Source organism: Lithobates pipiens, unplaced genomic scaffold (genome assembly GCF_037356315.1).
Source record: "Lithobates pipiens isolate NorthernLeopardFrog02 unplaced genomic scaffold, aLitPip1_a1.2 Scaffold_30, whole genome shotgun sequence".
In the NCBI taxonomy this organism is placed as follows: Eukaryota; Metazoa; Chordata; class Amphibia; order Anura; family Ranidae; genus Lithobates; species Lithobates pipiens.
In genome coordinates, this window is record NW_027507791.1 from 97,853,889 (window position 1) to 97,879,358 (window position 25,470).

At 41.8% G+C, this 25,470-nt stretch overlaps 1 protein-coding gene across 1 annotated transcript in view; it reads right to left on the minus strand.

Annotated features, from left to right (window-relative positions):
- The window catches only part of TTC6 (tetratricopeptide repeat domain 6), a 308,030-nt gene that overhangs the window by 93,773 nt on the left and 188,787 nt on the right, over window positions 1–25,470 (minus strand). The window contains exons 21-24 of the mRNA XM_077464674.1: window positions 24,386–24,537; window positions 15,422–15,553; window positions 5,458–5,607; window positions 2,736–2,876 (exon numbers count right to left, since the gene is read on the minus strand). Coding sequence (XP_077320800.1) covers window positions 2,736–2,876; window positions 5,458–5,607; window positions 15,422–15,553; window positions 24,386–24,537 — 575 coding nt within the window. The remainder of the gene's footprint in view (window positions 1–2,735; window positions 2,877–5,457; window positions 5,608–15,421; window positions 15,554–24,385; window positions 24,538–25,470) is intronic.

Consider the following 25,470-nt stretch of genomic DNA (forward strand, 5'->3'; position numbering starts at 1 on the left):
GCTGCTTTTCCTTGTTATACGCCTTCATTTTTAAATTTGTGCACCACAGCACAGTTAACACCTTTTTACCATTTTGTTTCAGGGCTCCTATCCTTTCTTCACTACTTGGAGAGTCCCTGACCTGCAACAAGCATGTTCATATAAATTGTCAGGCAGCTGATATTGACATGCGCCTTGCCCATAAATATATAATTAAAGTAGATCTAAGCTTAAACTAAAAAGGCACTACAATTGTTTGAGTTTCCCATTGTGACAGCAAAGAAACATGCCTGCATAATGGCCACTTGCAGTCCCTATCAGAAGCTCATGTGACAACGTGACAACAAGGGAGCAAAATTGGGTGACTTGGAGGGAGTGTTGTCATTATATAACAGAAAGCGCCTGAACAGGGGTCTTCATAGTAGGACCACCAGGTTTTATTTTCATTAAAGCTGCATATTTAAAAACATGAAACAACTCACTAATAACTAAATTGCATTAACATTGTAATGCTCATATCATAATCTACTGATTGCTTTTAAACATACTTTAATTGATATTGGTCTAGCATGGACCTCTGTAGCAATTGCCTTTATTGCATACACTGGCCAGTTGCTGAAAAAATCCAGCAAAATCATGTGATATATTACATATAAATCAGAAAAAGATCTTTACCATCCTGCTCTATATAGAAATATATTACTGAAACAGTAATAAATATATATATATATATATATATATATATATATATATATATATATATATATATATATATATATATATATATATGTATATATATATATATTTATTTATTTATCATTTTTCAGAGAATATGGATAATAACACAAAAGCATTTCTTTCACTCATGGTTAGTGTTTGGCTGAAGCCATTTATTATCAATCAACTGTGCTTACTCTTCTTTTTAAATCATAATGACAACAGAAACTACTCAAATTACCATGATCAAAAGTTTACATAGCTTGGTGATTTTGGCTTGATAACATGCACACAAATGGACATAAAGGGGTTTGAATGGCTATTAAAGGTAACCATCCTCACCTGTGATCTGTTTGCTTGTAATTAGCATGTGTGTATAAAAGGTCAATGAGAGTTTGGACTCCTGACAGACCTTTGCATCTTTCATCCAGTTCTGCACTGACATTTCTGGATTCTGAGTCATGGGGAAAGCAAAATAATTGTCAAATGATCTGTGGGAAAAGGTAGTTGAACTGTAAAAAAACAGGAAAGGGATATAAAAATATATCCAAGGATTTGAGAATGCCAATCAGCAGTGTTCAAACTCTAATCAAGAAGTAGAAAATTAGGGGTTCTGTTGAAACCAAACCACGGTCAGGCAGACTAACTAAAATTTCAGCCACAACTGCCAGGAAAATTGTTCGGAATGCAAAGAAAGACCTACAAATAACTTCAGGTGAAATACAGGACTCTCTGAAAACTGGTGTGGCTGTTTCAAGATGCACAATAAGGAGGCACTTGAAGAAGGATGGGCTGCATGGTCGAGTTGCCAGAAGAAAGCCATTACGCACAAATGCCACAAAGTATCCTGCTTACAATATGCCAACAGCACAGAGACAAGCCTCAGACCTTTTGGCATAAAATTTGGAGTGATGAGACCAAAATGTAGCTTTTTGGCCACAACCATAAACGCTACATTTGGAGAGTAATCAACAAGGTCTATGATGAAAGGTACACCATTCCTACTGTGAAACACGGAGGTGGATCGCTGATGTTTTGGGAATATGTGAGCTACAAAGGCACAGGAAATGGGGTAAAAAATTGATAGCAAGATGAATACAGTATGTTATCAAAAAATACTGGAGGAACATTTGCATTCATAAGCCAGGAAGTTGCGCATGGGATGTACTTGGATATTCCAACATGATAGTGATCCAAAAAACACAAGCCCAAGTCAACATGTCATTGGCTATAGCAGAATAAAATGAAGGTTCTGGAGTGACCATCTCAGTCTCCTGACCTCAGTTCCATTGACCCACTCTGGGGAGATCTCAAACGTGCAGTTCATGCAAGACAACCCGAGAATTTGTAGGAACTGGAGGCTTTTTGCCAAGGGGAATGGGCAGCTTTAATATTTGAGAAGATAAAGAGCTTCATCCACAAATACCACAAAAGACTTCAAGCTGTCATTGATGTTAAAGGGGGCAGGCAATACACTGTATTAAGAACTGGGGTATGTAAACTTCTGACCAGGGTCATTTGGGTAGTTTTTGTTGTCATTATGATTTATTATGAAAAGAGTAAACACAGTTGATTGATAATAAATGGCTTCAGCCAAACATTAACCATGAGTGAAAGAAAAGTTTTTGTGTTATCATTAATATTCTCTGAAAAATGGCCAAGAAATGTATACATTCTGCCAGGATTTGTAAACTTATGAACACAGCTGTAGTAGCTGAATAACTGTACTTTGCAGACTTTCTATAATATGGCAGTACAGTACCTGTTTGTACCAGCCTGACAAATTCCCAGCAAGAAAAGCAATTTAGTGCAGGACCAGCACAGTCATCCTAGCCAGTGTGTACACATAGTGAACATTGTAACATGTTAAAAAGATTCTAGAAGAACACATAATTCATCGGCTGAAGCTCAGGTCTTCAGAACCTCAGTGAATATAAAAGGTATAAATTAAATAAAACTCTATGTGTCTTGATTACTTCGATGGAAAGCTTCAGGGCTTCTGAGCTGGTAAAATGATATGTGAAGATACAGTGTCTTACCTTTATGTAGTACTTTAATGCTCCTCTGTAGAGATAAGCTCTTATACTGTGTGGCTGTACTTTGATTGCAGCATTGCAATTCATAATAGCTTTTGAGTATCTCTTTCTGAATCCATAGAATGCTGCTCGGCACAAATAGGCCTGCATTAGGAAAGTACATTATCAAAGTAAGTGGAAAGCGAGCAGCTGAGCCCAGCACTTATCAATAAATGAACAAACTGTGCCCCAACTACACATAGAAATCATATACAAAGCAAAAGTTGCACATCACCTACATTTTTTTCGGAAAGCTTTATTGTAACAAGGGTGAGTTCATAACATGAGATCTAAGCACACTGCCCTCCTCAAGACCCTGCTCCCTCCCACTGACGCATTTCACCACAGTAGGGGCAGGACTGAATCTATGATTATGCAGGGCCTTGTGGAGGGCAATCTGCTTAGACTTGATGTTGTGACTTCATCCAATACCTTTCTAAAGAAAATGAAAAAAGAAAGACTTGGGTGATGTGGGCCTCTTTCTATTTGAATTTGTCAAGTTAGGGAAGGATTGTTTAGTTAGCACCCATGGTAGTTGAACTAGAAGACGGCCTAGGGTGGTATTGTGTATTCATATTTATATACAAAGCACACAATGACAATCTGGCATATGCACTTACATATTTAGCACAGTTGATAAGAGAACTATGTGCAGAGTGTTACTTTGTCACACATATGGCCAGAGAACAATATCGAGATAATTAAATTCATGGGTATCTGTAAGCTACAGTAAAATGTCTTGAAGCCATATTAGTCCTTGTTTATCAAACAGGCTATTGGACTTCTACAAAATTATATATTATATAATAAAAAACTGTAACTAGTCTTTCTTTCATCTCATAATTTGGAATTAATTGTGCAAATTTCTATTGCTGACTTGTTCATAAAAGGTGTAGGCTTCATGTCTATCAACTTGATTTGCACTTCACAACCTAATGAGTCATCAACTTGAAACACAATGACAGCCATGGAAAAATGGAAAGTCTACACATCTCTCCTGTAATCAGCAAATACCTAAAATCAGCAAATTAAACACAAAATAACTTTCCACTCCATGAAGCTGTCCTCCACTGTCACATCTTGCTATTAATGATCCTGTCCATAGCCTCATCCATGCTAGAGTCCTTCATATAGATCCTATGAAAATATCAGCATTTGCAAAGGTGGATGTTTGCATGCTGCATGGCATATCCCGTCCCTTGTGACTGTGATCAGACCTGGCCACTGGCTTTGCAAGCATTAGGCCAGGGGTCTCCAAACTTTCTAAACAAAGAGCCATGTTTTTGTCCTTCAGGATTTATGGGGGCCAGATTGTGGCTAGTGGGAGTAAAAATGCCCTGATATCAATAGGAGTAAACAATACACCATAATTTGTTTTACTGGAAGGAACAGTGCCCCATTGTTGGTATCAGTTGGAGGAATAGTGCCATTGTTGCTAGCATTGGCATGAATGATGCCAAATTGTTGGAGTCATTGGGAGGAATGGTGCCCCATCATTGGCATCAGAGGGAGAAATTGTGCTCCAAGGGCCACATAAAGGCAAGCAAAGGGCCCACAGCAAGGGCCACAGTTTGGAGACCACTGCATTAGACTGTTCACCATGAAAGTCTAGGGAGTCTATATATGCTACCCGTGTATCTAGGTTTTAATGGGCTACAGAGCAGATAAGGGGAGTTTACATAAACACTTCTAGTATGTTATGGCAGCAAAGGATCCTGTAATGCATCAGGAACTTATTTTGCATTTGATTTTCTGATGATAGGTGCAAAAAAATACACTAGTCCATATGGGAAAGTGGAGACAATTAGATTAAGGACCTACGAGTCCACCGGGACTCCGCGTTTTTTTTTTTTTTTTTAAAAGCCAGCAGCTACAAATACTGCAGCTGCTGACTTTTAAATAGTGACACTTACCTGTCCAGCGCGCCCGCGATGTCGGCACCCGAAGCCGATCGCTCGCTCGGCTGCCGGGTCCCGCCGCCATCTTGGGTATGGGAATCAGGAAATGGAGCCTTTCGGCTTCATTTCCCGGTTCCCTACTGCGCATGCGCGAGCCGCGCGGCGCAATCCGGACGGTCCCCGCTGCCTCTGGGAGCTGTGTGTTTCCCAGCAGGCAGCGGGGCACTTGCTGAAGGGGGCGGGCGCTTGCGGAACGGGGCGTAACGTACGCCCCGTTCCGCAGAGAGCTAGCCCGGAAGTGGGTGCAGTTACCTGGATTATCCAGGTAACTGCACCCCCCTCCCCCCTGAAAGGTGCCGATTGTGGCGCCGGAGGGGGGGGGATTCCGATGAGCGGAGGTCCATTTTAGGGTGGACCTCCGCTTTAAGTCTACGGGAGTTCACTGCACAGGTGTGACCAGTGGTGAAGATTTCCACCTGGGGGTTGTAAAAAAACAGTAGTAAGCTTAGTGGGCTATTTCTAGGTTAGAGGACTAAGGAGAATGGGCTGCCCATCTTTTAGTAAAAGTGAACTTGTCTTTTATCTTTAACTGTTATCTGTACATGCTGTCATTGCCTGTTTTTACCATCACTCTTTCTCTCTCCCCATCTCTGCTGCCTGTATTAATGCCTTGAGTATTTTCCTTCATCTCAAAGTCAAGGCTATTTCTTCAAAGTGGCAGATAATGGCTTACAGAAATTTAAAGAACAGAACATTTTTTACTTTTGGGATTTTTAGGGCTATTTTACCTGGAAATGTGTTGGGTTGATTTCAAGAGCCCTGTTGAAGTCCTGCACACAGCTGGCTTGCTGTAGACGCATACGGCACAATCCACGCTGATAATAAGCATCACAATAACCTGAACGGCTTTTCACAGCGCTAGTCAGAACCTCAAGTGCCTGAAACCCCAGGAAGCTGATGTCAGTAGCTAGCAATGCAACATACTCAATATGTTTTTCCTTATTGCTAGGTTAATCAAGATAAAAGAGCACTAGATACAGTCATACAAAGTAAGATTTCACCAAAAAATATAGAGTATTATAAAATTGCTTTCTGTATGATGCATGTAAAAGAATTTGCATCAAGAAACAAGCGTATGTGTCAAAACTGACTAAATGTGTTTAGAAACGAGAAAACAAAAATACTAATATGCAATATTACATTTTTTTCCTAAATAAAATATTTTTTTTTTTCATTCTTGACATAAGTAAAGAAAATATAAACAAAACCACTATTTATCGTCATTAATAAAGCACCTCATCCTACTTCCAGAACCACTGTACTTAGAGGCTCACATATTCACTTTTATTGAGATGTGGCTGACTTCCTGAGCACTAAACCCCTTGAAAGACACTGCCAACATCATCTGCTAAATTTCTTTTGCCCTAAATGGTCGATAGAAAATGGCTAGATATTTAATGATTTAATAATTTAGTAACCTGAGTAGTTGTTGGGCAATGCATATTAAACGAGTTTGCCTCTAGCACCTCCATAAGCGTATTGTGTGGACATCCTAGCATTAATAGCTTGTGGCAAGGGTTAGCTTCATTTATTGCTATTGCTCCAGCTAAATGCTGCAACTGGGCCGCTAAATAATAGAGTCTAGGATATGGAATCGCCATCCCCCCTTCTTCCGACGGTAGCTGCAATGTCCGCAGGCTAATCCTCGATGGACCCTTTTTCCATATAAGAAGTCTAAATAAGGATTCTATTTTCTTGAACCATCCTTCCCCAATCCATACTGGTGAGTTATGAAGGAGGTACAGAATTTGAGGAAGCCATACCATCTTCACCAAATTGCAGCGGCCCGCCATCGAGAGGGGAGTCGACTCCAAATATCGGCCTTTTGTTTTAACTTTACTAAAAGGGGAGATAAATTATCTTCCAGATAAGAATTTACATCCCTAGTAATCCACACCCCTAGATATTTAAACTTCTCAGCCTGTTTCAAATTCAGAATATCCTGGGAAGCGCAGATAAGCCCCCGTTCCAGCGGCAACAAAGCGGATTTATCCCAATTTATGATTAATCCTGATATGAGACCAAATTCTCTAATCATCTTCATTGCCACTTTCAATGAGGCCTGAGCATCCCCCAGGAAAAGCAAAATGTCATCGGCAAACAATGCTATTTTTTCCTCTACCTGTCCTCTCCTAAATCCCTGTATATCAGGGCTAGCCCTAATAGCGATGGCCAATGGCTCCACTGCCAGAACAAATAGTAAGGGGGAGAGGGGGCACCCCTGCCTCGTGCCTCGTTCCAGCAGAAACGTCTCAGAGAGCTCATTATTGATTTTAATTTTCGCTCTTGGATCTGTATAGAGCAATTTAATCCATTTAAGAAAATTTGGTCCAAACCCAAATCTAATAAGCACTTTAAATAAATATGCCCATTCAAGGCTGTCAAATGCTTTGGCTGCATCCAGAGCCAAAATTGCTCTGGAGCTTCCATTGTCTACCGGAATCTGAGCATTCAGAAACAGTCTACGGATATTAATACTAGTAGATCTATTCGGGATAAAACCCGACTGATCGGGGTGAATAAGCTTGTGGACACTCCTTTTTAGGCGTGTTGCGAGCACCTTTGCTAGTATTTTAACATCTGATCCCAAAAGTGAGATCGGGCGATATGAGGCCGGGTCCATAGGGTCCTTATCCTCTTTAGGGATAACCACTATAGTGGCTTCCAACATCGAGGAGGGCAAGGCTCCACACTCCAAAGACTGCCTCAATGTCTCCAATAATTGTGGCAGCAGGATCTCCCCATATCTCTTGTAGACCTCGATTGGTAATCCATCGGGTCCTGGTGCTTTTAAATTAGGCATATCTGCCACCGCTCTTTGGAGTTCCTCGATAGTAATTGGGGCTTCCAATGTTACTAAGTCTTCGGCTGTTACTGTTGGCATTTTCAGATTCCCCAGGAAGGCATCTATAGCTCCCCCTTCACTCCCCCCTTGGGATTTATATAGTGAGCTATAATAATAATAAAATGTGTTATTAATAATAGATGGTTCAAAAGTAGTCTCTCCCTCTGGGGTCCTAATTGATAGTATCGCTGAGGGGGCCATATTCACTTTAACCAGCAATGACAGCATTCGCCCCACTCTCTCTCCCTCCCCAAAATATGCTTGTTTCTGCAGTATACGTCTGTTATCCGTCTTATGCCTAATAATTGTCTTAAATTCTTGCTGTTTATCAAGCCAGGCCTTCTGTGTAATAGGGTTCGGATGTATAATATATTGTCTTTCTGTCTCTAATACCGCCTTAATGACTTCCTCTTCCTGTTTTTTCATCTCAGTCCTATTTCTAGCAATTTGTTGAATAAAAAGACCTCTTAAAAAGGCCTTTAAAGAGTCCCAAACAACCCCCCCGATGCTGTACCCGTATTAACCTTAATGAACTCTTTTAACATGGTTGTCACCCGATCCGTATCTTTCGTTAGTTCCAACCATATGGGATCCATTTTCCATTGGCCAGAATATTGTTTCTTACCTACACAAAGTGTCAGTGTTAAGGGGGAGTGGTCCGAGACTCCTCTCGGGCCATAATCTACCTCGTCCACTCGTAACATCGCACTACTATTCACCAGAGCCATGTCAAGTCTTGATAGTGTAGAGAAAGTTGCTGAGTAACAAGAATATTGTCGCTCCCCCGGATGCCGAGTGCGCCATGCATCGCAAAGGCCAGCTTCATGTAGGAAGCGAGCTAACCTCGTTGCGTCTTTTGCCGTTGATGTATTAACAGTTGGGTACCTATCCAAGAATTTATCTAAAACTTCGTTAAAGTCCCCCACTGCTATCACAGGGATATCAGGTTTATCTATTACGAAGGCTAATAACTCATATAAAATTTCCAATTTAAATGGAGGAGGAATATACATGTTGGCTATCACGTAGGGATTATTTTCAATTTGGCAATACAGGAAAATATACCTACCATCTACATCTATACAGCTATTGTAGCAGGAGAACCGAACCGCCCTATCAACAAGGATGCTAACCCCTCTTGCATAGGTTGAGAATACGGAATGAAACTGGGTCTGGAATTTCCGACCTTGTAGACACCGAATCGTATCACCCGTCAAGTGAGTCTCCTGGAGACACAATAATCCAGGTCCTTTGCCCTCTAAAGCTGACAAGACCACTTTTCTTTTGGTCGGATCTCCCAGGCCCCGCACATTCCACGATACCATCCTAATTCTTTTCACCTGCATCACTACTTAAGAACCTATAAATTGGGCAGTTTTCTTTCTTTTTTTCCCCTTTTTTTTTTTAAAAAAAAAAAGAACACAGTGTGTAAATGTATTAATACCAAAAAAGACCTTCCCCTTTTTTCCCTTTTACATACGTGTGCTCTATATAGTGCATAGTATTTTCTCCCATCCCCTTCTAAATAGTACAACTCCAAATTTGTGTATCCTTGTATTATTTTTGTTGTCATTCCCTTACCCCACCCTCCCTTCTCATCTCTCCCGCCCAAATTTATGTGTCCTTGTGTTGTTTTTATTATTATTCCCTTTCCCCACCTTCCCATCTCATCTCTCCCCCCTCCCCTTTTACCAAACTCCCTCTCCCACCCCCCTCGCCCCATAGGGCTACCCCCTAGGGGTACAATTGTGGCCTTCTTGCAACACTCCCACCACTCACACATACCAATCCTACTAGGTGCTCTCACCCCAATTTTCCACCCACTCATGGGAACCCTTTATCCCCCACTACAAATACCCACTTGTACTCCACACACCCTTACTGCTCAACCCCTGCCCCCCACTCATATTGTGCATGATACCAATGTAACAATTTTCAACAAACTTACCCCTTATTCCTATCCACCCCCCCAAAAATATATACCCCCGAATCCCTTGAAAACCACCTAACTGCCCTGTAACATATATTTATAGGTCTTTTTTACTTGCATCTAACCATTGGGATGCTTCCTCTGGCGTATTGAAAAAGAGTGTCTTTCCTAATGCAGTCACCCTTAAGCGGGCTGGATAGAGGAGTGCATATTCTAACTTATATTTAACCATTTCTCTTTTGACTGGTATAAATTCAGCTCTTCTTTTCTGAAGGTCAGGAGAGAAATCGGGATACAAAGACACCCTAGCTCCCTTAAACCTAATGTCTCCTCTCATTCTGGCCTCTCGCAGTAGAGACACTTTATCCTGGTAATTAAGAATTTTAAGCATTATAGGCCTAGGACGCTCCCCCATATGGCGGGTTTTTCCCGGGGTACGATGTGCCCGTTCTATTGCGAATATCGGGGTAAATGTTTCCGCCCCGAAAAGTTCTCGGAACCACCCCTCCAGAAAACCGGATTAGTCCCCTCGCAATGTTCAGGGAGACCTAGCACCCTAATATTATTTCTTCGATTCCTATTCTCCATCTCGTCGAGTTTATCCGCTTGTATAATAGCTGCTTTTTTAAATGAATCAATTTCCAGCCTCATAGGCCTCAACTCATCCTCCATTGCACCCATGCGTTCCTCAAGCTCGGTAGTTCTTAGTATAGTCCTATTCAACTCCTGTCTCATGGACAATAGTTCCTCCTTTATATATTTTAGCTGTTCATCAAAATTGGATATCGAGTTTTTGCATTCCTTAATTGCGTTCAAAATGTCTCTTAATGTGGGTTCCTCATCCGCATTGCTCGGCATCACTGCATGGGAGCTACTTAGCGTTGTTTCCGAATTTATTGTTGCTATTGATAATTTTCCTCCCCCCCCTCCCTTATTGCCCCCCAATTTAGCAGCTGGTAAAATGGGGTTGGCCAGAGACTGGCCTTGGCTCCTTCTATCAGCAGATAAGTTCTTGGTATCTTTATTATGTAAATCTCCCCGCTGAGTGCTTGAATTACTGGGTGAAGCTGGGCCAGAATGGGCATAACGCTCCAATTTTGCCGCTGCTGATGCTGCCGCCATTTGATTAGTTTTGTCCTTGGCGGCACGAGCAATTTGTTGACCCTCTACGGGTATTTGCTCCTCAGGGGATCTTTTTCTCGACATAATTAGATTAAGTAGCCACGTAAAGACCCACCTTACAAGTTATCGGCTTCTGCTTATCAGCTAATCAAGTAATAAAAAGATAGTAATATCCCACAGAAGAAGAAAAAAAAAGGGGGAGAAGGAGGGGGGCAACAATATTGTGGTGTCTCTCCTAGTATAGATAACACTGCTTATCAGAGGGGACGATGCTGGTTAACTCCTAACCTCCAGCCTCAGCAGATGACTCAATAGCGAGAGACTCACCGCCCTATAATGAGTTATTTATATTTGCATACATATGCATATATTCACAGTGTATTCACAATGTATATTCAAAGTAGGGCAAACCAGGTCAGTAGTTCACATCAATAATAATTAAAGACCAGAAGAAGGAAAGGCACTTATCTCAGTTGCTAGTACATAATCCATGGATCCGTAGGAAGAGTATACAGGTCATCCAGATCTTCCCCTCACTTCCCCATGAGGTTAGGCAGTCGGTACAATTACATTTAATTGCCTCTCATCTCACCTTCCGTGCTGGCAGGTAAACAGGAGGAGGATAGAAACCAGCGAGTAAGAGGGGGAGAGGGAGCTCTTTACAGGCATCCCCTCTCACCTGCCCAGCCCGCCGTACAGCTCCTGGGGCGCACGACACGCCGCACGAGTCCGCGCGCCTAATTCAAACAGAGCGGAGAGCGCAGCGGTACTACGGGAGCCCGGGAGCCGTTCGAAATCTCGCGAGATCTTCAGCGAGATTCTCGGCCCCTGCTCCACCAACCACCCATCAGCAACAACGGCCCCGTACTCCGAGCCCCGGCGGCAGCAAACACATCAGCTCAGGTAAGCGATATCTGCCTAAGCATGAGGCATGGAAGCTATGAAAAGGCAGTGTACAGGGGAGCCTTGAAGCAATGCCAGGTAGCCCGGGGTATACAGGATCAAAGCGAAGAACTCAAGGTAGGCAGGGTGGGGAGCGGGAGAGCAGCTCCATGCTCTCACTCCTCACACGTCTTCACTCCCATTCACATCCGGCCACACCCCCCTCCGCAAACGTACAGTGGAACTTTAGTAAAAAAAAAAAATGTCCTGACAGGTCACGTCATGCTGGCACCTTTTGCAGGCATAGCTATATAAAACATTAAAAATAAGTGCCTATACTTTTTAAAATCCAGTAATACACTGTCTCGCCCCGCTCTGCACATGCTCAGTTGCTCTTTATTTTTAGGCACTGTGCCGAATTTGTTGAGGCTGATCTGCTGACAGCCTAAAGATTTAATGCTGCTCAAGACTTTGGGCTTTAGTAAAATGTTTAATTTTAGTGCAGATACCATATGAAAGCTTCAACATACATATAAGATAGCTTACAAGATAACTTGTATTCCTCTGTTTATTTTGTGAACAATTACTTGTATGGGGCAAGGCATTTATGAAGTACAGGATTCTACATTCTATAGAGTGATCATCCTAAGCAGTTTGATAGTAGGAAGAAAATGTATTTTCTGTCCATGGTGCTGAAATAGTTTTTAGAGCATCTAGATCAGTGGTTCTCAACTCCTGTCCTAAGGACTCACTAACAGGTCAGATTTTAAGTATTACCTTGGGGAGATGCAGACTAGAATACTGCAATTACTGAGCAACACACAATATCATCTGTGATGTCTTTTAGTTATCTTCCAAACCTGGCCTGTTAATGGGTTCAGGATACAAGAGTTGACAACCACTGATCTAGATAGCTCAGGACTGGCAGAAAAAGGAGAAGGTCTCAGGACAGGCAAAAGACAGAAATAAAAAACTGTTGTAACCAGGGGCAGCGGAATGTAGCGGATATTCAGGGTTCAGGAGACTTTTTTGTAGTCAGAAGTAAATGCACAATTAAAAGGACTTTTAATACAGAAATGTTGGCTTACTGAAAAGTATGTCCATGCACAGTATAGATTGCACTCAATAATTGGCCGGGGGTCCTTTTGCATGAATTACTGCATCAATGTGGCGTGGCATGGAGGTGATCAGCCTGTGGCATTGCTGAGGTGTTATGGAAGATCAGGTTGCTTTGATAGTGGCCTTCAGCTTGTCTGAATTGTTGGGTCTGGTGTCTCTCATCTTCCTCTTGACAATACCCCACAGATTCTCTATGGGGTTTAGGTCAGTCAAGTTTGCTGGTCAATCAAGCACAGTGATTCCATTAACATGAAACCAGGTATTGGTACTTTTGGCAGTGTGGCCAGGTGCCAAGTCCTTCTGGAAAATTAAATCAGCATCTCCATAAAGCTGGTCAGCAGAGGGAAGCACAAAGTGCTCTAGAATTTCCTGGTAGAGGGTTTGCTGACTTTGGACTTGATAAAACACAGTGGACCAACACCAGCAGATGACAAGGCTCCCCAAATCATCATGGACTGTGAAAAATTTTGCATTAAAATTTGAAATCAAGGTCCCAGAGTCTGGAGGAAGAGTGGAGAGGCACAACATCCAAGTTGCATGAGGTCCAGTGTGAAGTTTCCACAGTCAGTGATGATTTGGGGAGCCATGACATCTGCTGGTGTTGGTCCACTGTGTTTTAGCCAAGTCCAAAGTCAGTGCAGCCCTCTACCAAGAAATTCTAGAGAACTTCATGCCCACACTGCCAAAATTACCAATACCTGGTTTAATGATCATGGTATCACTGTGCTTGACTGGCCAGCAAACTTGCCACCACACCCAACAACGCAGAGGAGCTGAAGGCCACTATCAAAGAAACCTGGGCTTCCATAACAACTCGGCACTGCCACAGGCTGATCGCCTCCATGCCACGCCACATTGATGCAGTAATTCATGCAAAAAGGTGCCCCGACCAAGTATTGAGTGCATACTATGTACATGGACATACTTTTCAGTAAGCCAACATTTCTGTGTTAAAAATCCTTTTTTTTATTGGTCGTATGTAATATTCAAATTTTCTGAGATACAGAATTTGTGGGTTTTACTAGCTGTAAGCCATAATCATCAAAAATGTAAATAAAGAAATGCTTGAAATATATTACTCTGTGTAACATATCTATAAAACGTTTTTTGAATTTAATTACTGAAAAAAATTTACTTTTTGATGATATTCAAATTTTATGAGATGTACCTGTATATGGGCCAATTATCAGCATATCAGGTAAACTATTTCCCTTTGCCAATAATTTGATAGGTACCTTTAAAAGATGTTATATTGATTTTCAGTCAATTATTAAAAAGTTTTCAGACTTTTGTTTCATATCTGTTTTTACTATATATAATGTAATATATACATATGTAATACAAATGTAAAATTTGACAAAAGATTCCCAGAGTGCTATGCATTAGCTAAAGAGAGCAAAGCAGTAATTATCCCCTTGCAGGTATACTGAGCCATCTACAAAAAGATGAATAATGTTGTGTGCTGTTCACCAAATTTCACCTTGAGCTATTGACACCTGTAAACAGACTTTTTTCAATAGAGAAGTAAATATATTTATGCCGCGTACATGCGACCGGACCTTCTGGCAGAAAAGGTCAGATGGAATTATTTCATCGGATATTCCGATCGTGTGTGGGCTTCAGTGGACTTTTTTTTTTCAAAAATTATGATGGACCTAGAAATATAGCATGTTTTAAATCTGTGCAATGGAATCAATTCCTATCGGGAAAACCGTTAGTCTGTATGCTATTCCGACGGACCAAAACGACGCAAGGGCAGCTATTGGCTACTGGCTATTGAACTTCCTTTTCTAGTCACGTTGTATGTCATCGCGTTCTAAACAAACGGACTTTGGTGTGATTGTGTGTAGGCAAGTCCATTTCAGCAGAACTCCATTGGAAAGACCCTCAAGAGTTTATTCTGACGGAAAGTCTGGTCATGTGTACACGGCATAAGGTGTGAAAAAGGAGTGTAAAGCTCCATCTACTGGCTCAAAAAAAAATACTAAATAAAATAGAAAATATAAATATGCAACATTTCATTTTTGACTGACCCAAAAAATAAATGATATGATTTAATTTTAAGCCATCACTATAATTAATAAATAACGTGCATTAGATCACTATTCCCTCCTTTTATTGGTGGCCATACATGCTTCAATAAATTACTTTTCCAATCAATCCCCTCTGTTAGGAATAATCAATCTACGGTTAACAGGCTGCTCAACTGATATGCCACACACACACAGGGAAACAGATTTCAAACGATAGTTAAGATATAAATAACTTATGATTGTAAGCAGGTGTGGAGAGATTGATAGATGTTAGGGCTTGTTCTCACCTCAAGCATCTAAGTTATGGAAAGGTAAGTGCTGCCGGTGGGCAGGTATTAAAGCTAACCTGTTCCTTTTGCATAGCTCTACTTTAGGTAATCAAAGAAATCTAGGTCACCAGAGGATAGTCAGGGGTGTTCTAGAGCCAAGTTATTCCTTTTCTAACTTCATGCAAAATAGCATTTCATTATAGTATATCTTTAACTTTTATCCCAAAAGCTGCTAAACGTTTCACAAAATGTTGCTGAGTTTTCTCTCAATTAAAAAGATCAGCAGTAGACTTTCACTGAACCTCATAACACACTTTTCAAACTTTTTTTTGCAGTGTTAATGTGTTCCAAAAAACACTTTAGGTGTAAGTGTCATGTAAGTGCTATTCCTCACAGTCTGTGACGTATGTAGTTATGCAACAGCATCACAGTAATTTGTATAAGGCAAAAGAAAGCATCCAAAATCTGGCAGTGTCTCTGCGTTCTGCTCACCTGTAAGAACTTGAACTGCTCCATGTAACAAATACCCAACAGGTAGAAGATCTCTGCCCTGTCAGAGGTGGATGACCTCTCATCTGAATGGCCCATTATTTCCAGAGCCTGTCTGAAGCTTTCCGCTGCATCCTATTAAATTATGCAAATCAAAGAGTGTTATGAAACAGAGCATAGACGAAGCATAAAGACTCAATTCTGTTCTGCTTCAGCCATGGGTAACTCTACAGCATGTTAAAGTTTATTGGCACTAATATATATAAAGCTACATCAAAAGTTTACTCATTCCTGTAAGTTTTTTTTTTTTTGGCTGTGTCCCATTGATGTGATTTCATTCACTTCCTGTCCTAAAGAATCAACTGGAAGTGAGAAATAATCCTTCCAAAGTAAGGGGGACATTGTCTTTAAGACAACTATCACCAGACAAGTGCCCCCATTGGAGTTTCTCCCTCTATTCTTACGTTGTTGACAATAGATCTTGAATTTCCCATCGCTTTCTGTCCAAAGACAGTGGTCACCAAGACAATTAGACCCCTTTCACACTGGGGCCGAGGCCACGTGAGCGCTAAAGCGCCACACATTTTGCAATGATTTCAACGTACGATTCATTTCATTCCAATGAGCAGGAGCATTTTGGGAGAGCTGTATACAGCGCTTTCAAATTGCCCCAAAAGTGCTGTTTGCAGGACTTTTTCTAACATCCCACAAGTGCACGACCCGGGTGTGAAAGCACCCAATGAATGGGAGGCAGTTTTCAGGCACTATTTCTAGAGATAAAATGCCTGAAAACTGCCCCAGCCTGAAAGGGGTCTTAGAGAAGGTAAGTCATCCCAGTGGGAACACAGGCAGCAATAATACCTAACAAATATGTTAACCACTTTAAAGTGTAACTCCACTTTTGTTGAGAAAAAAACATTCTCCTCTGGGTGATCTATGTACATTGCAGGGGGCATAACAAACTTTGTTGCAGATTCCTACCTTTTGTCATTCTGAAGAAATCCATGTGTGTTTGTCTGTGCCTCTGTATTGAGTGAGTCTAATGGGAGTGGTTTCATAATTAACTGTCAGGTGTGGCAGCAGCAGGGCACTAATGAGGAAATCTGCTGGGCCTGCAGACGGGTTCCTATTGAAAGTATCTCTCAAAAAATTACATTTTTGTTGCAGGGGATGCCTGAAATCTGACTTGTATCTCAGTGCGGATTTCTGGGAAAATTGGTGAGCCAATCGCACAAGCAAGCAAAAATGTTTCTGGGGGGTGGTCGGTACACACTCTGTGTACAGAACAGCTCCAGGTAGCCATATTGCAATGCATTCTCAGAAAATTACTGTGGCTGCAGATTGAAAAGGAAAGGTAATTTTTAATAACATTAAATTACAATATTAGTGTTGCAATTTATATGCGCTATATTATTTTTTCTTTATTTGCTATTTTTTTCCACACAAAAGTGGAGTTACCCTTTAACCACTTAAGGACCAGGCCTCTTTTTCAGACTTGGTGTTTACATGTTTAAAACAGTTTTTTTTGCTAGAAAATTACTTAGAACCCCCAATCATTTTATATTTGTTTTTTTTCTAACACCCTAGAGAATAAAATGGCGGTCATTGAAATACTTTTTTCACACCGTATTTGCGCAGCGGTCTTACAAGCGCACTTTTTTTGGAAAAAAATCACTTTTTTGAATAAAAAAATAAGACAACAGTAAAATTAGTCCAATTTTTTTTTTATATTGTGAAAGATAATGGTACGCCAAGTAAATTGATACCCAACATGTCATGCTTCAAAATTGCGCCCGCTCGTGGAATGGCGTCAAACTTTTAGCCTCAAAAATCTCCATAAGCGACATTTAAAAAATTCTACAGGTTGCATTTTTTGCGTTACAGAGGAGGTCTAGGGCTAGAATTATTGCTCTCGCTCTACCGATCGCGGCGATACCTCACATGTGTGGTTTGACCACCGTTTTCATATGCGGGCGCTACTCACGTATGCGCTCGCTTCTGTGCGCAAGCTCAGAAGTGACGGGGTGTTTTTTAAAAATTTTTTATTTTTTTTCTTATTTATTTTAATTGATTTTATTTATTTTTACACTGTTTAAAAAAAAAATGGATCACTTTTATTCCTATTACAAGGAATGTAAACATCCCTTGTAATAGAAAAAAGCATGACAGGTCCTCTTAAATATGAGATCTGGGGTCAAAAAGTCCTCAGATCTCATATTTGGGCTAAAATGCAAAAAAATAAATAAATAAATAAATAAATAAAAAAAGAAAATCTGACATTTAAAAAAAATATACCTTTAAGAGGTATGGGCGGAAGTGACATTTTGACGTTGCTTCCGTCCTCCTATGGTATAGAGACGAGTGGGGGCCATCTTAGCCTCACTTGTCTCTATGCCCAGCAGATGAAAGGACCCGATCGCCTCCGCCGCTACCGACGGCTCCGGTAAGCGGCGGAAGGTGCGGGAGGGCGGCGGGAGGGGGGGTGGCACCTCTCCCGCCGCCGATATCGGTGATCTCGCAGCGAATCCGCCACGGAGACCACCGTTATCATACAGCCGACCGCCGCCTGAAGAGATGGATATCTCGGTTGTGGCAGCAGCTGCTACCGTTACCGAGATATCCCTCTTCAAAAATAGGACGTACATCGTCGTGCGGCGGTCAGCAAATGGTTAATGATTTTTATTTCAGCAGTATAATAAGTGCCGGTTCAAACTGGGACGACGTGTCATTCTGTACAATGGAACCGTTCTAATAGGGGAGACTCAAGTTGCTCCAACTTAGAAAAAGGGTCCTGTACTACTTTGGGGGCAACTTGAGGCAACTTGCATTGACTTCTATATAGAAGTTGTTTTGCAAGTCGCTGCTGCTGTCGTGTGCAGGTCGCCTGAGGCAGTCGCGCTGCAAGTCGTGCTGCCTCAGTGAGAACCGGCTCTAAAGGTGATCAGAGGAAATCCTTCAATATGCTGGACAAATAACATAACATAACCAACAGACAAAATGAACAGGATGCAATGATCAGTCTTGAGACCTGGTGCTAATATTTTGTAACCATTACAACACAGGTTTAAAATAGAATTAACCACTTCAGCCCTGGAAGGATTTGCCCCCTTCCTGACCAGGCATTTTTTTGTAATTTGGCACTGCATTGCTTTAACTAACAATTGTGCAGTTGTACGATGTTGTAGCCAAACAAAATGTATGTCCTTTTATTCCCCACAAATAGAGCTTTCTTTTGGTTGTATTTGATCACCTCTGTGGTTTTTATTTTTTGCACTATAAACAAAAAAAAGCGACAATTTTGAAAAAAAAAAAAACAATATTTTGTAGATTTTGCTATAACATTCCAAATTTAAAAAACACATTTTTTCCTCAGTTTAAGCAGATATGTATTCTTCTACATCTTTTTGGTAAAAAAATTAAATAAAAATTGCAATAAGTGTATATAGATTGGGTTTGCGCAAAAGTTATAGAGTCTACAAAACAGGGGATAGATTTGTCTTTTTTTTTTTTACTAGTAATTGCAGTGATCTGCGATTTTTTTAATTGGGACTGTGATATTGCGGAGCTCAGATCAGACACTTTTGACACTATTTTGGGACCACTGGCATTTATACAGTGATCAGAGCTAAAAATAGCCATTGATTACTGTATAAATGTCATTGGCAGGGAAGGGGTTAACACTGGGGGCGATCAAGGGGCTAACTGTGTTCCTTGGGTGTGTTCTAACTGTAGTGGGGATGGGACTGACTAGGGGAGGAGAGAGATCGGTTTTCATACTTAGTATGAACACACAATCTGTCTCCTCTCCCCTGAGAGAACCGGGATTTGTGTATTTACACTCCTGGTTCCCGCTCTGTCACAGGCGATCATGGGTGCCCGGCGGACATGCGCATCAGCTCCGGGGACACGCGCTGGGCATGTGTACACGCCTCCAGCGGCACGCACCTGCTGTTAAGTCTTAAAGGAGAGACATACAGCTAGGGCGATTTGCCCACCCGAGCCAACCTGCCACAGTATAACTGTGGTGGCTGGTCTGCTAGTGGTTAAATTCAAAAGAAAAAAACAATGCTTACAGGATTTTAATGACAAAAGATCCCCTATTAGTCTCTTCTGTTATAAGTGCTTCTCCCTGCCTGTCAGTGATAATGTACATTGAGTCGTGCATCCGCAGCTCAACTTACATTTACGGCACCGCTCTGTTCCGTGATGATGTGAATCCTATGTGTATGCGTGGAAGGGACATCATCGCGGCCTAGCCAATTAGGCAGCCCAAGAAGCCAAAACTAGAAGGAAATTAAGTGAAAAAGAGACTTCTTTATTAACCAAATCAGATAAAATCCAAAGACAAAAAACACACACAGACACACACTGGAACAGCCAGTAAATGTGTTTCACATGTCAATGAGTAATGAATAAGGATCGACACGTGAAACGTGTTTACTGACTGTCCTGGAACTGTGTGTGTTTTTTGTCTTTGGATTTTAACAAATTTACTCAATAAAGAAGTCCCTTTTTCTCTTCGGAGTGCCACTATCTTCATCCTTCATCTCCATTTATTGTGGTTGCAGACCGAGCTGGTACACAGGCATTTCAAGTGGCTGTGGAGCTCTATGCTTAGAGCAGTGTGTACCCTGTGTGCCCAAACCCAGAAGGAAGACTGAGAAAAGGGAGGGGATCGCTTGGCAGGTAAGTTTGCCTTAATATGCTAAGATGCGCTGCATACTAGTACATTGTGGTATCAAGCTCTCAGGGGCCATTTAAAAAAAAATATTATGCAGAGGTTTATTTCCACTTTAAGGTAACGCTGTAATACTGTCACATTTTTCACACAAGTGACAACTGTTATTGTGTCACAATAAAAATGCATACCTCTCTATGCTAGTGCTAAAAACGCCTTCACGTTCATTGCATGAACTGTCACGTGATCCAAGTGATATTTCATGACTGAATTGTAGGGTAGACCCATGGCTGCTATAGACATGCATGAAGTGTCATTAGATAATAATGTCTGTAGTGTCAGAAGGGCCCTCTGTATCTGGGCAGTCACAAAACCTGTCAATTTCATGTACTGTATGTATATTCCTTAAATGAGCAAAATAACATACCGTGCCTTGAAAAAGTATGCACACCCCTTGGAAATTTACATTCCTTAAGGCTGCTTTCACACTGGGGCGGGAGCGGCGTCGGCGGTAAAGTGCCGCTATTTTTAGCGGCGCTTTACCGTCGTTTTAGCGGCGACCTGCGGGCGCTAGCGGGGTGGTTTTAACCCCCGCTAGCGAACAAAAAAGGGTTAAACCCGCCCGCAAAGCGCCGCTGCAGCGGCGCTTTGCCAGCGGTATTGCCGCGGTGTCCCATTGATTTCAATGGGTAGGAGCGGTTTAGGAGCGGTGAATACACCGCTCCTTCACCGCTCCAAAGAGGCGGCTAGCAGGACTTTTTTCACCGTCCTGCCAGTGCATCGCTCCAGTGTGAAAGCCCTCCGGCTTTCACACTGGACTGAAAGGGGCCGTTTTTTTCAGGCGCTACACAGGCGCTATTTTTAGCGCTGTAACGCCTGAATACCGCCCCAGTGTGAAAGCAGCCTAAATTTTCCACCTTTTGTCATATTACAACAAACAACGTAAATGTATATTATTGGGATTTTATGTGATAGACCAACACAAAGTGGCATATAATTGTGAAGGGGAAGGAAAATGATAAATGGTTTTCAAACTTTTTTACAAATAAATATCTGAAAAGTGTGGCCACTTTGAAAGGCTGTACCAGAATGATATAACTCTTATGTGAACAGGAGTTAATTTATTCCAGCAATGAGAATATAAACTGAGCTGCAATATTTTAGAGAAGAGTACAAATCGGCAAGTACGTTTTAGCCACGTTTTTGGCAGCAATATGGTACAACAAAATTATAAATCCGGAGGGACACAAGGCAGTGGAAGTTCAAAGTTCCAGCCTCTGCGCAAATGTTCCTTTAAATGCACAGACTGAGCCTTGCCTATACATAGGCACCAGTCTGCCAGTCAAAATAAGGAAAGCCTGCTTAGCCCTCCCATAGACATTAAAAAGATCCTGAGAGGCACAGGCATGAGACAGTAAGTAGGGGGCATGCACAGGCTGTTGCAAAGCAAACCAGCCTCACCACCTAATCCCTAGGCATCATGGATTTTGTCCTAGGGAGGCTGCAGCAGCAGGAATAGTAGACTGTGCACTCAGATATGGGCAGCTATTTTGGTGCCTGAGTGTCATGAACTCCACTGTTAACAGCTACGGGACAAAGAGGGGGGGCAGTGAGAGAGAGAGTGCTACAGAGTCTGCTAATTGAGTAGCCCAGAAGATGTGGGGCTTATGGCAGGAGATCTTCTGAGGGCAAGGGTTTGATCTGCAGCTCTGTTCAAAAGATTAAAGCCAGGGCTGTTGCTGTAGTTGGGGAGTTTGGGAGCCAGGTGTGGACACACACATGGAGCTGGGGGAGATTGAGGAGCAGGGTGAGAAGCTCCTTTCTGCACAGTCACAGGTAGGGCTATTGTGGGGATTAACGTTAAGATTACACAGTGTTAGGAGATATTAAAGGTCATAACACAGGTCACCACACTATCGCTCCAACCCTCCATAGCAATATGTATATTGGGCCTGATAGAAAAAATAATTCCCACTGTGGCAAGCGGCACCCTGGTCTCTTTTACGCCCGCAAAGCCATAGCTCTCAGCTGGCGTAAGCCTACTCCTCCTCTTCTCTCCCTGTGGAAACAATTGGTCAACAACAGCCTGTCTCTTTACAAAGATTTTTCTGCTAATAGGGGTTGCCCTCAAAAATATGACAAGGTTTGGTCCAAATGGCTGGCAGATTCCTCCACAGCCTCAGACTCACACTCTACTTAACCCATTATCTTCTGCTAATGAATAGGAATCTGCAATTGTGAATGTAACATATTTCTAAGATGCACTTTTTAGCTCCACGCTGTCCTCCTACCCATCGAGCCAGCCTGCTGCGACCATCGTGATACCCTAAGTTCCCTACCGTGTTTCATGTAACGGTTTGCCTTATATCATTTGGTACGTACCAAAGTTAACACTCGTCATGACAAGTGCACATTGTTTTTCTGTTAAATGTTTTAAAACTCAATAAACAGATTTGCAAAAAAAAATAAAAAAAGATTACACAGTGTTAGAGTTACACTCTCGTTACGGTTACAGGAAGTATTCGTGTAAGAGTTAGGCCCCTTTCACACGATTTTGACATGATTTCAGGGAATGCCTGTGTAACTCGCATCAAAGTCGGACCAAAGAAATACAGGGACTACTTTAAAGTCGTTACAGTCCCAAGTTGCAGGACAAGTCGCACAAATGTGAAAGGGACCTAAGTGTTAGATATACTGGGTGTGTTAGTATGAGGGTTACAAAAAAGGTTAGTTTTAGGTATAAAGGAAGAATTAGTGTGAGAATTAAAGTGGGGATTATTTTGAGAGAGGGTTTGTGAGTGTTAGTATTAGGGATACAGGAAAGGTCTAGTGTAAAGTTTGGGTAATAGGGAGTATTAGTGTTAGGGTTACAGAGAGGGTTAGTGTAAGGGTACTTTGAGTGTTTGTTAGTATTAGGGATACCGGGAGATCTTTAATATGATGATTAGTGTTAGGGTTAAAGGGAAAGCTTAGTGAAAGTGTTAGGGTTACAGGGCAGATTAGTGTTGCAGGGATGGTTAGCGTGTGGAAGTCGGAAATGACGAAACGCATCGGAGCATAGCAACGCTCAGACGGTGACTCCACGTGTATGAAGGAAGCTATGAAGAGATCGCTACACCTAGCATGTTTGTAATTTTAACAAGGCGATTTTTAATCTTTTATGATGTAAGTGCATTACTTTTAATAAACCAATTACCTTAAAGTGGTTGTATACTCAATTTTTTAACTTTTACCTACAGGAAAGCCTATAATAAGGCTTACCTGTAGGTAAAAAAAATATCTCCTAAACCTGTACGGTTTAGGAGATATTCCCCTCGGTATGCGCCGCTGACTGCAGCGGCGCATGCGCACAAGGGGATTCTCGGCCTGAAAATCCGGCAGTGGCCGACCGGCCGGAATGAAATCTCCCGCGCGCACGCGTGGGAGTGACGATATCGCGGCTCTGGCCACTCACAGCGCCGGAGCCGCGATACCCAGAAGAAACGCAGAGGGAGCATGTCAGCTCCCTCGGCGTGGATCGGGCCAGATGTCGGGGCCTCGTTCTAAGGTAATATTTCATAATGAGCTAGTATGCGGTGCATACTAGCTCATTATGCCTTTTGCTTTGCAGGTGTTAAAAAAAAATAAAAAATTTGCGGGTTTACTACCGCTTTAAGGTGTTTTTACACTATTGGAGGCTCTGTCTCAATTTCTTTTTTTATTTTTATTTTTAGTGAAACACACTGCTGTGCTTGCTGTGTAAATTGCTTCTTCAACTTGCAAAGTTTTCATTTTTCCTGTTTTAGTATGTCCCTCCTAGTATGTGCACGCTTCTGGGACCAGACTACAGGGAGAAGTGCTCATGCTACCTGCACCTACATACACAGGCAACCGGAGAATACTACATACTGCACTAGTGATTCAGGGCACACATGTGCGGTGGCGATGGCATAAGGCATGATGGGACTTGTAGTCTTGTTGAATTGATCAGTGGAATAATAGTGGTGTTATTTGTGTGCTCTCCCTGGCAGAAAGTTCGGGAAAGCAGCATGCAGGAAACAGGAAGATATCACAGTATATTCACAAGAAATGATGTGCTTATGTACGGTTTATAAAGAAATTGATTGTTATCCTGTAAGGTCAACAACGAATTGACATTCTTTCATGCATGCTAATGACTCCTAAAGACTATAAAACATGAGGAAATAAAAAGCTATTGTAGTTCAATATATAATTAAACATTCCTGCTTCTGATGCAAATCCTATACAGTGTTTTATTGCATTTAAATGAAGCATTTAATGATATTCACCTTGTTTTTCTTTGCCTTCATTTGTATTTTTCCTAAGAGGATCATTAGGGCCAGAGCTGGCTTCTGTTTATTGGCAGAAACCAAGCATTCAATGGCATTGTTGTATTGCCTGCGGAAGGACTGGACCAAGGCTTGCTGAACCGGTGAGGAACCTGATAAATAAATACATAATGTATGAGGCTTAGTATAAGGCACTAGAGAAAATAGGATTTTTGTTCTCTCTGTAAAATCCTTTTATGGGAGTAAAAAAAAAAAAAAAAAAAAATTATATATATATATATATATATATATATATATATATATATATATATATATATATTGTAAGGGATCTTCCCGGGGTAGGGTGTGTTTGGACACAGTTCACAGCAGACTTGGAATTTGATAAAGCAGATCTTGGCGTTTATTCGTGGTACAAACAGTCCAGCAAACAAAATATACAGCAACACCGTGCTTTTCTAAGTACAACAAAAATAAAAGTCCTAGCCCGGCTGGGCGCTTACTAACAGGTTCTGCTCACCTATCTGACACTTACAAACACAGCGTCTTTCACCTGGATATCGCAGGGTGGGTTTTAGCTCCAGCAGTGGCAGTGCTTGCAGCTTCCTTCAACACACAGATTGTTCATTCCCTGGCTGAGCAATCACCTGCAGACTCTGCAGAGCCTTTAGCTTCCCAGGCTAATTAGGATCAAGGCTCACCTGATCCCAAACCCAGAACTGGATCGGGGGATGTGGAATGACAGGTCCCTCTACCAAACCTACCTGCCATTCCATATAAACCCAGGCCCGGCAAAATTTAAATAACAACTCAGCAGCATATCGCTGCTGAGAAACTGATCCATCCTGGATTTACCATCTCACACTGTGTAGCAACCTAGGTGAGATGTACACCCCCTCGATCACTTCTCCAGTGACATGTCTACATATCCCCCCCCCTCTTTTTCAGAGCGGAGGGCTGAGCCTTTTGTCCCCACAGACAACTTACCCTTGACAATGCGTCAGCATTTGCCTGTAATTTCCCTGGCCTGTGTTCCACAGTGAAATTAAAGTTTTGTAGGGAGAGAAACCATCTAGTCACTCTTGCAT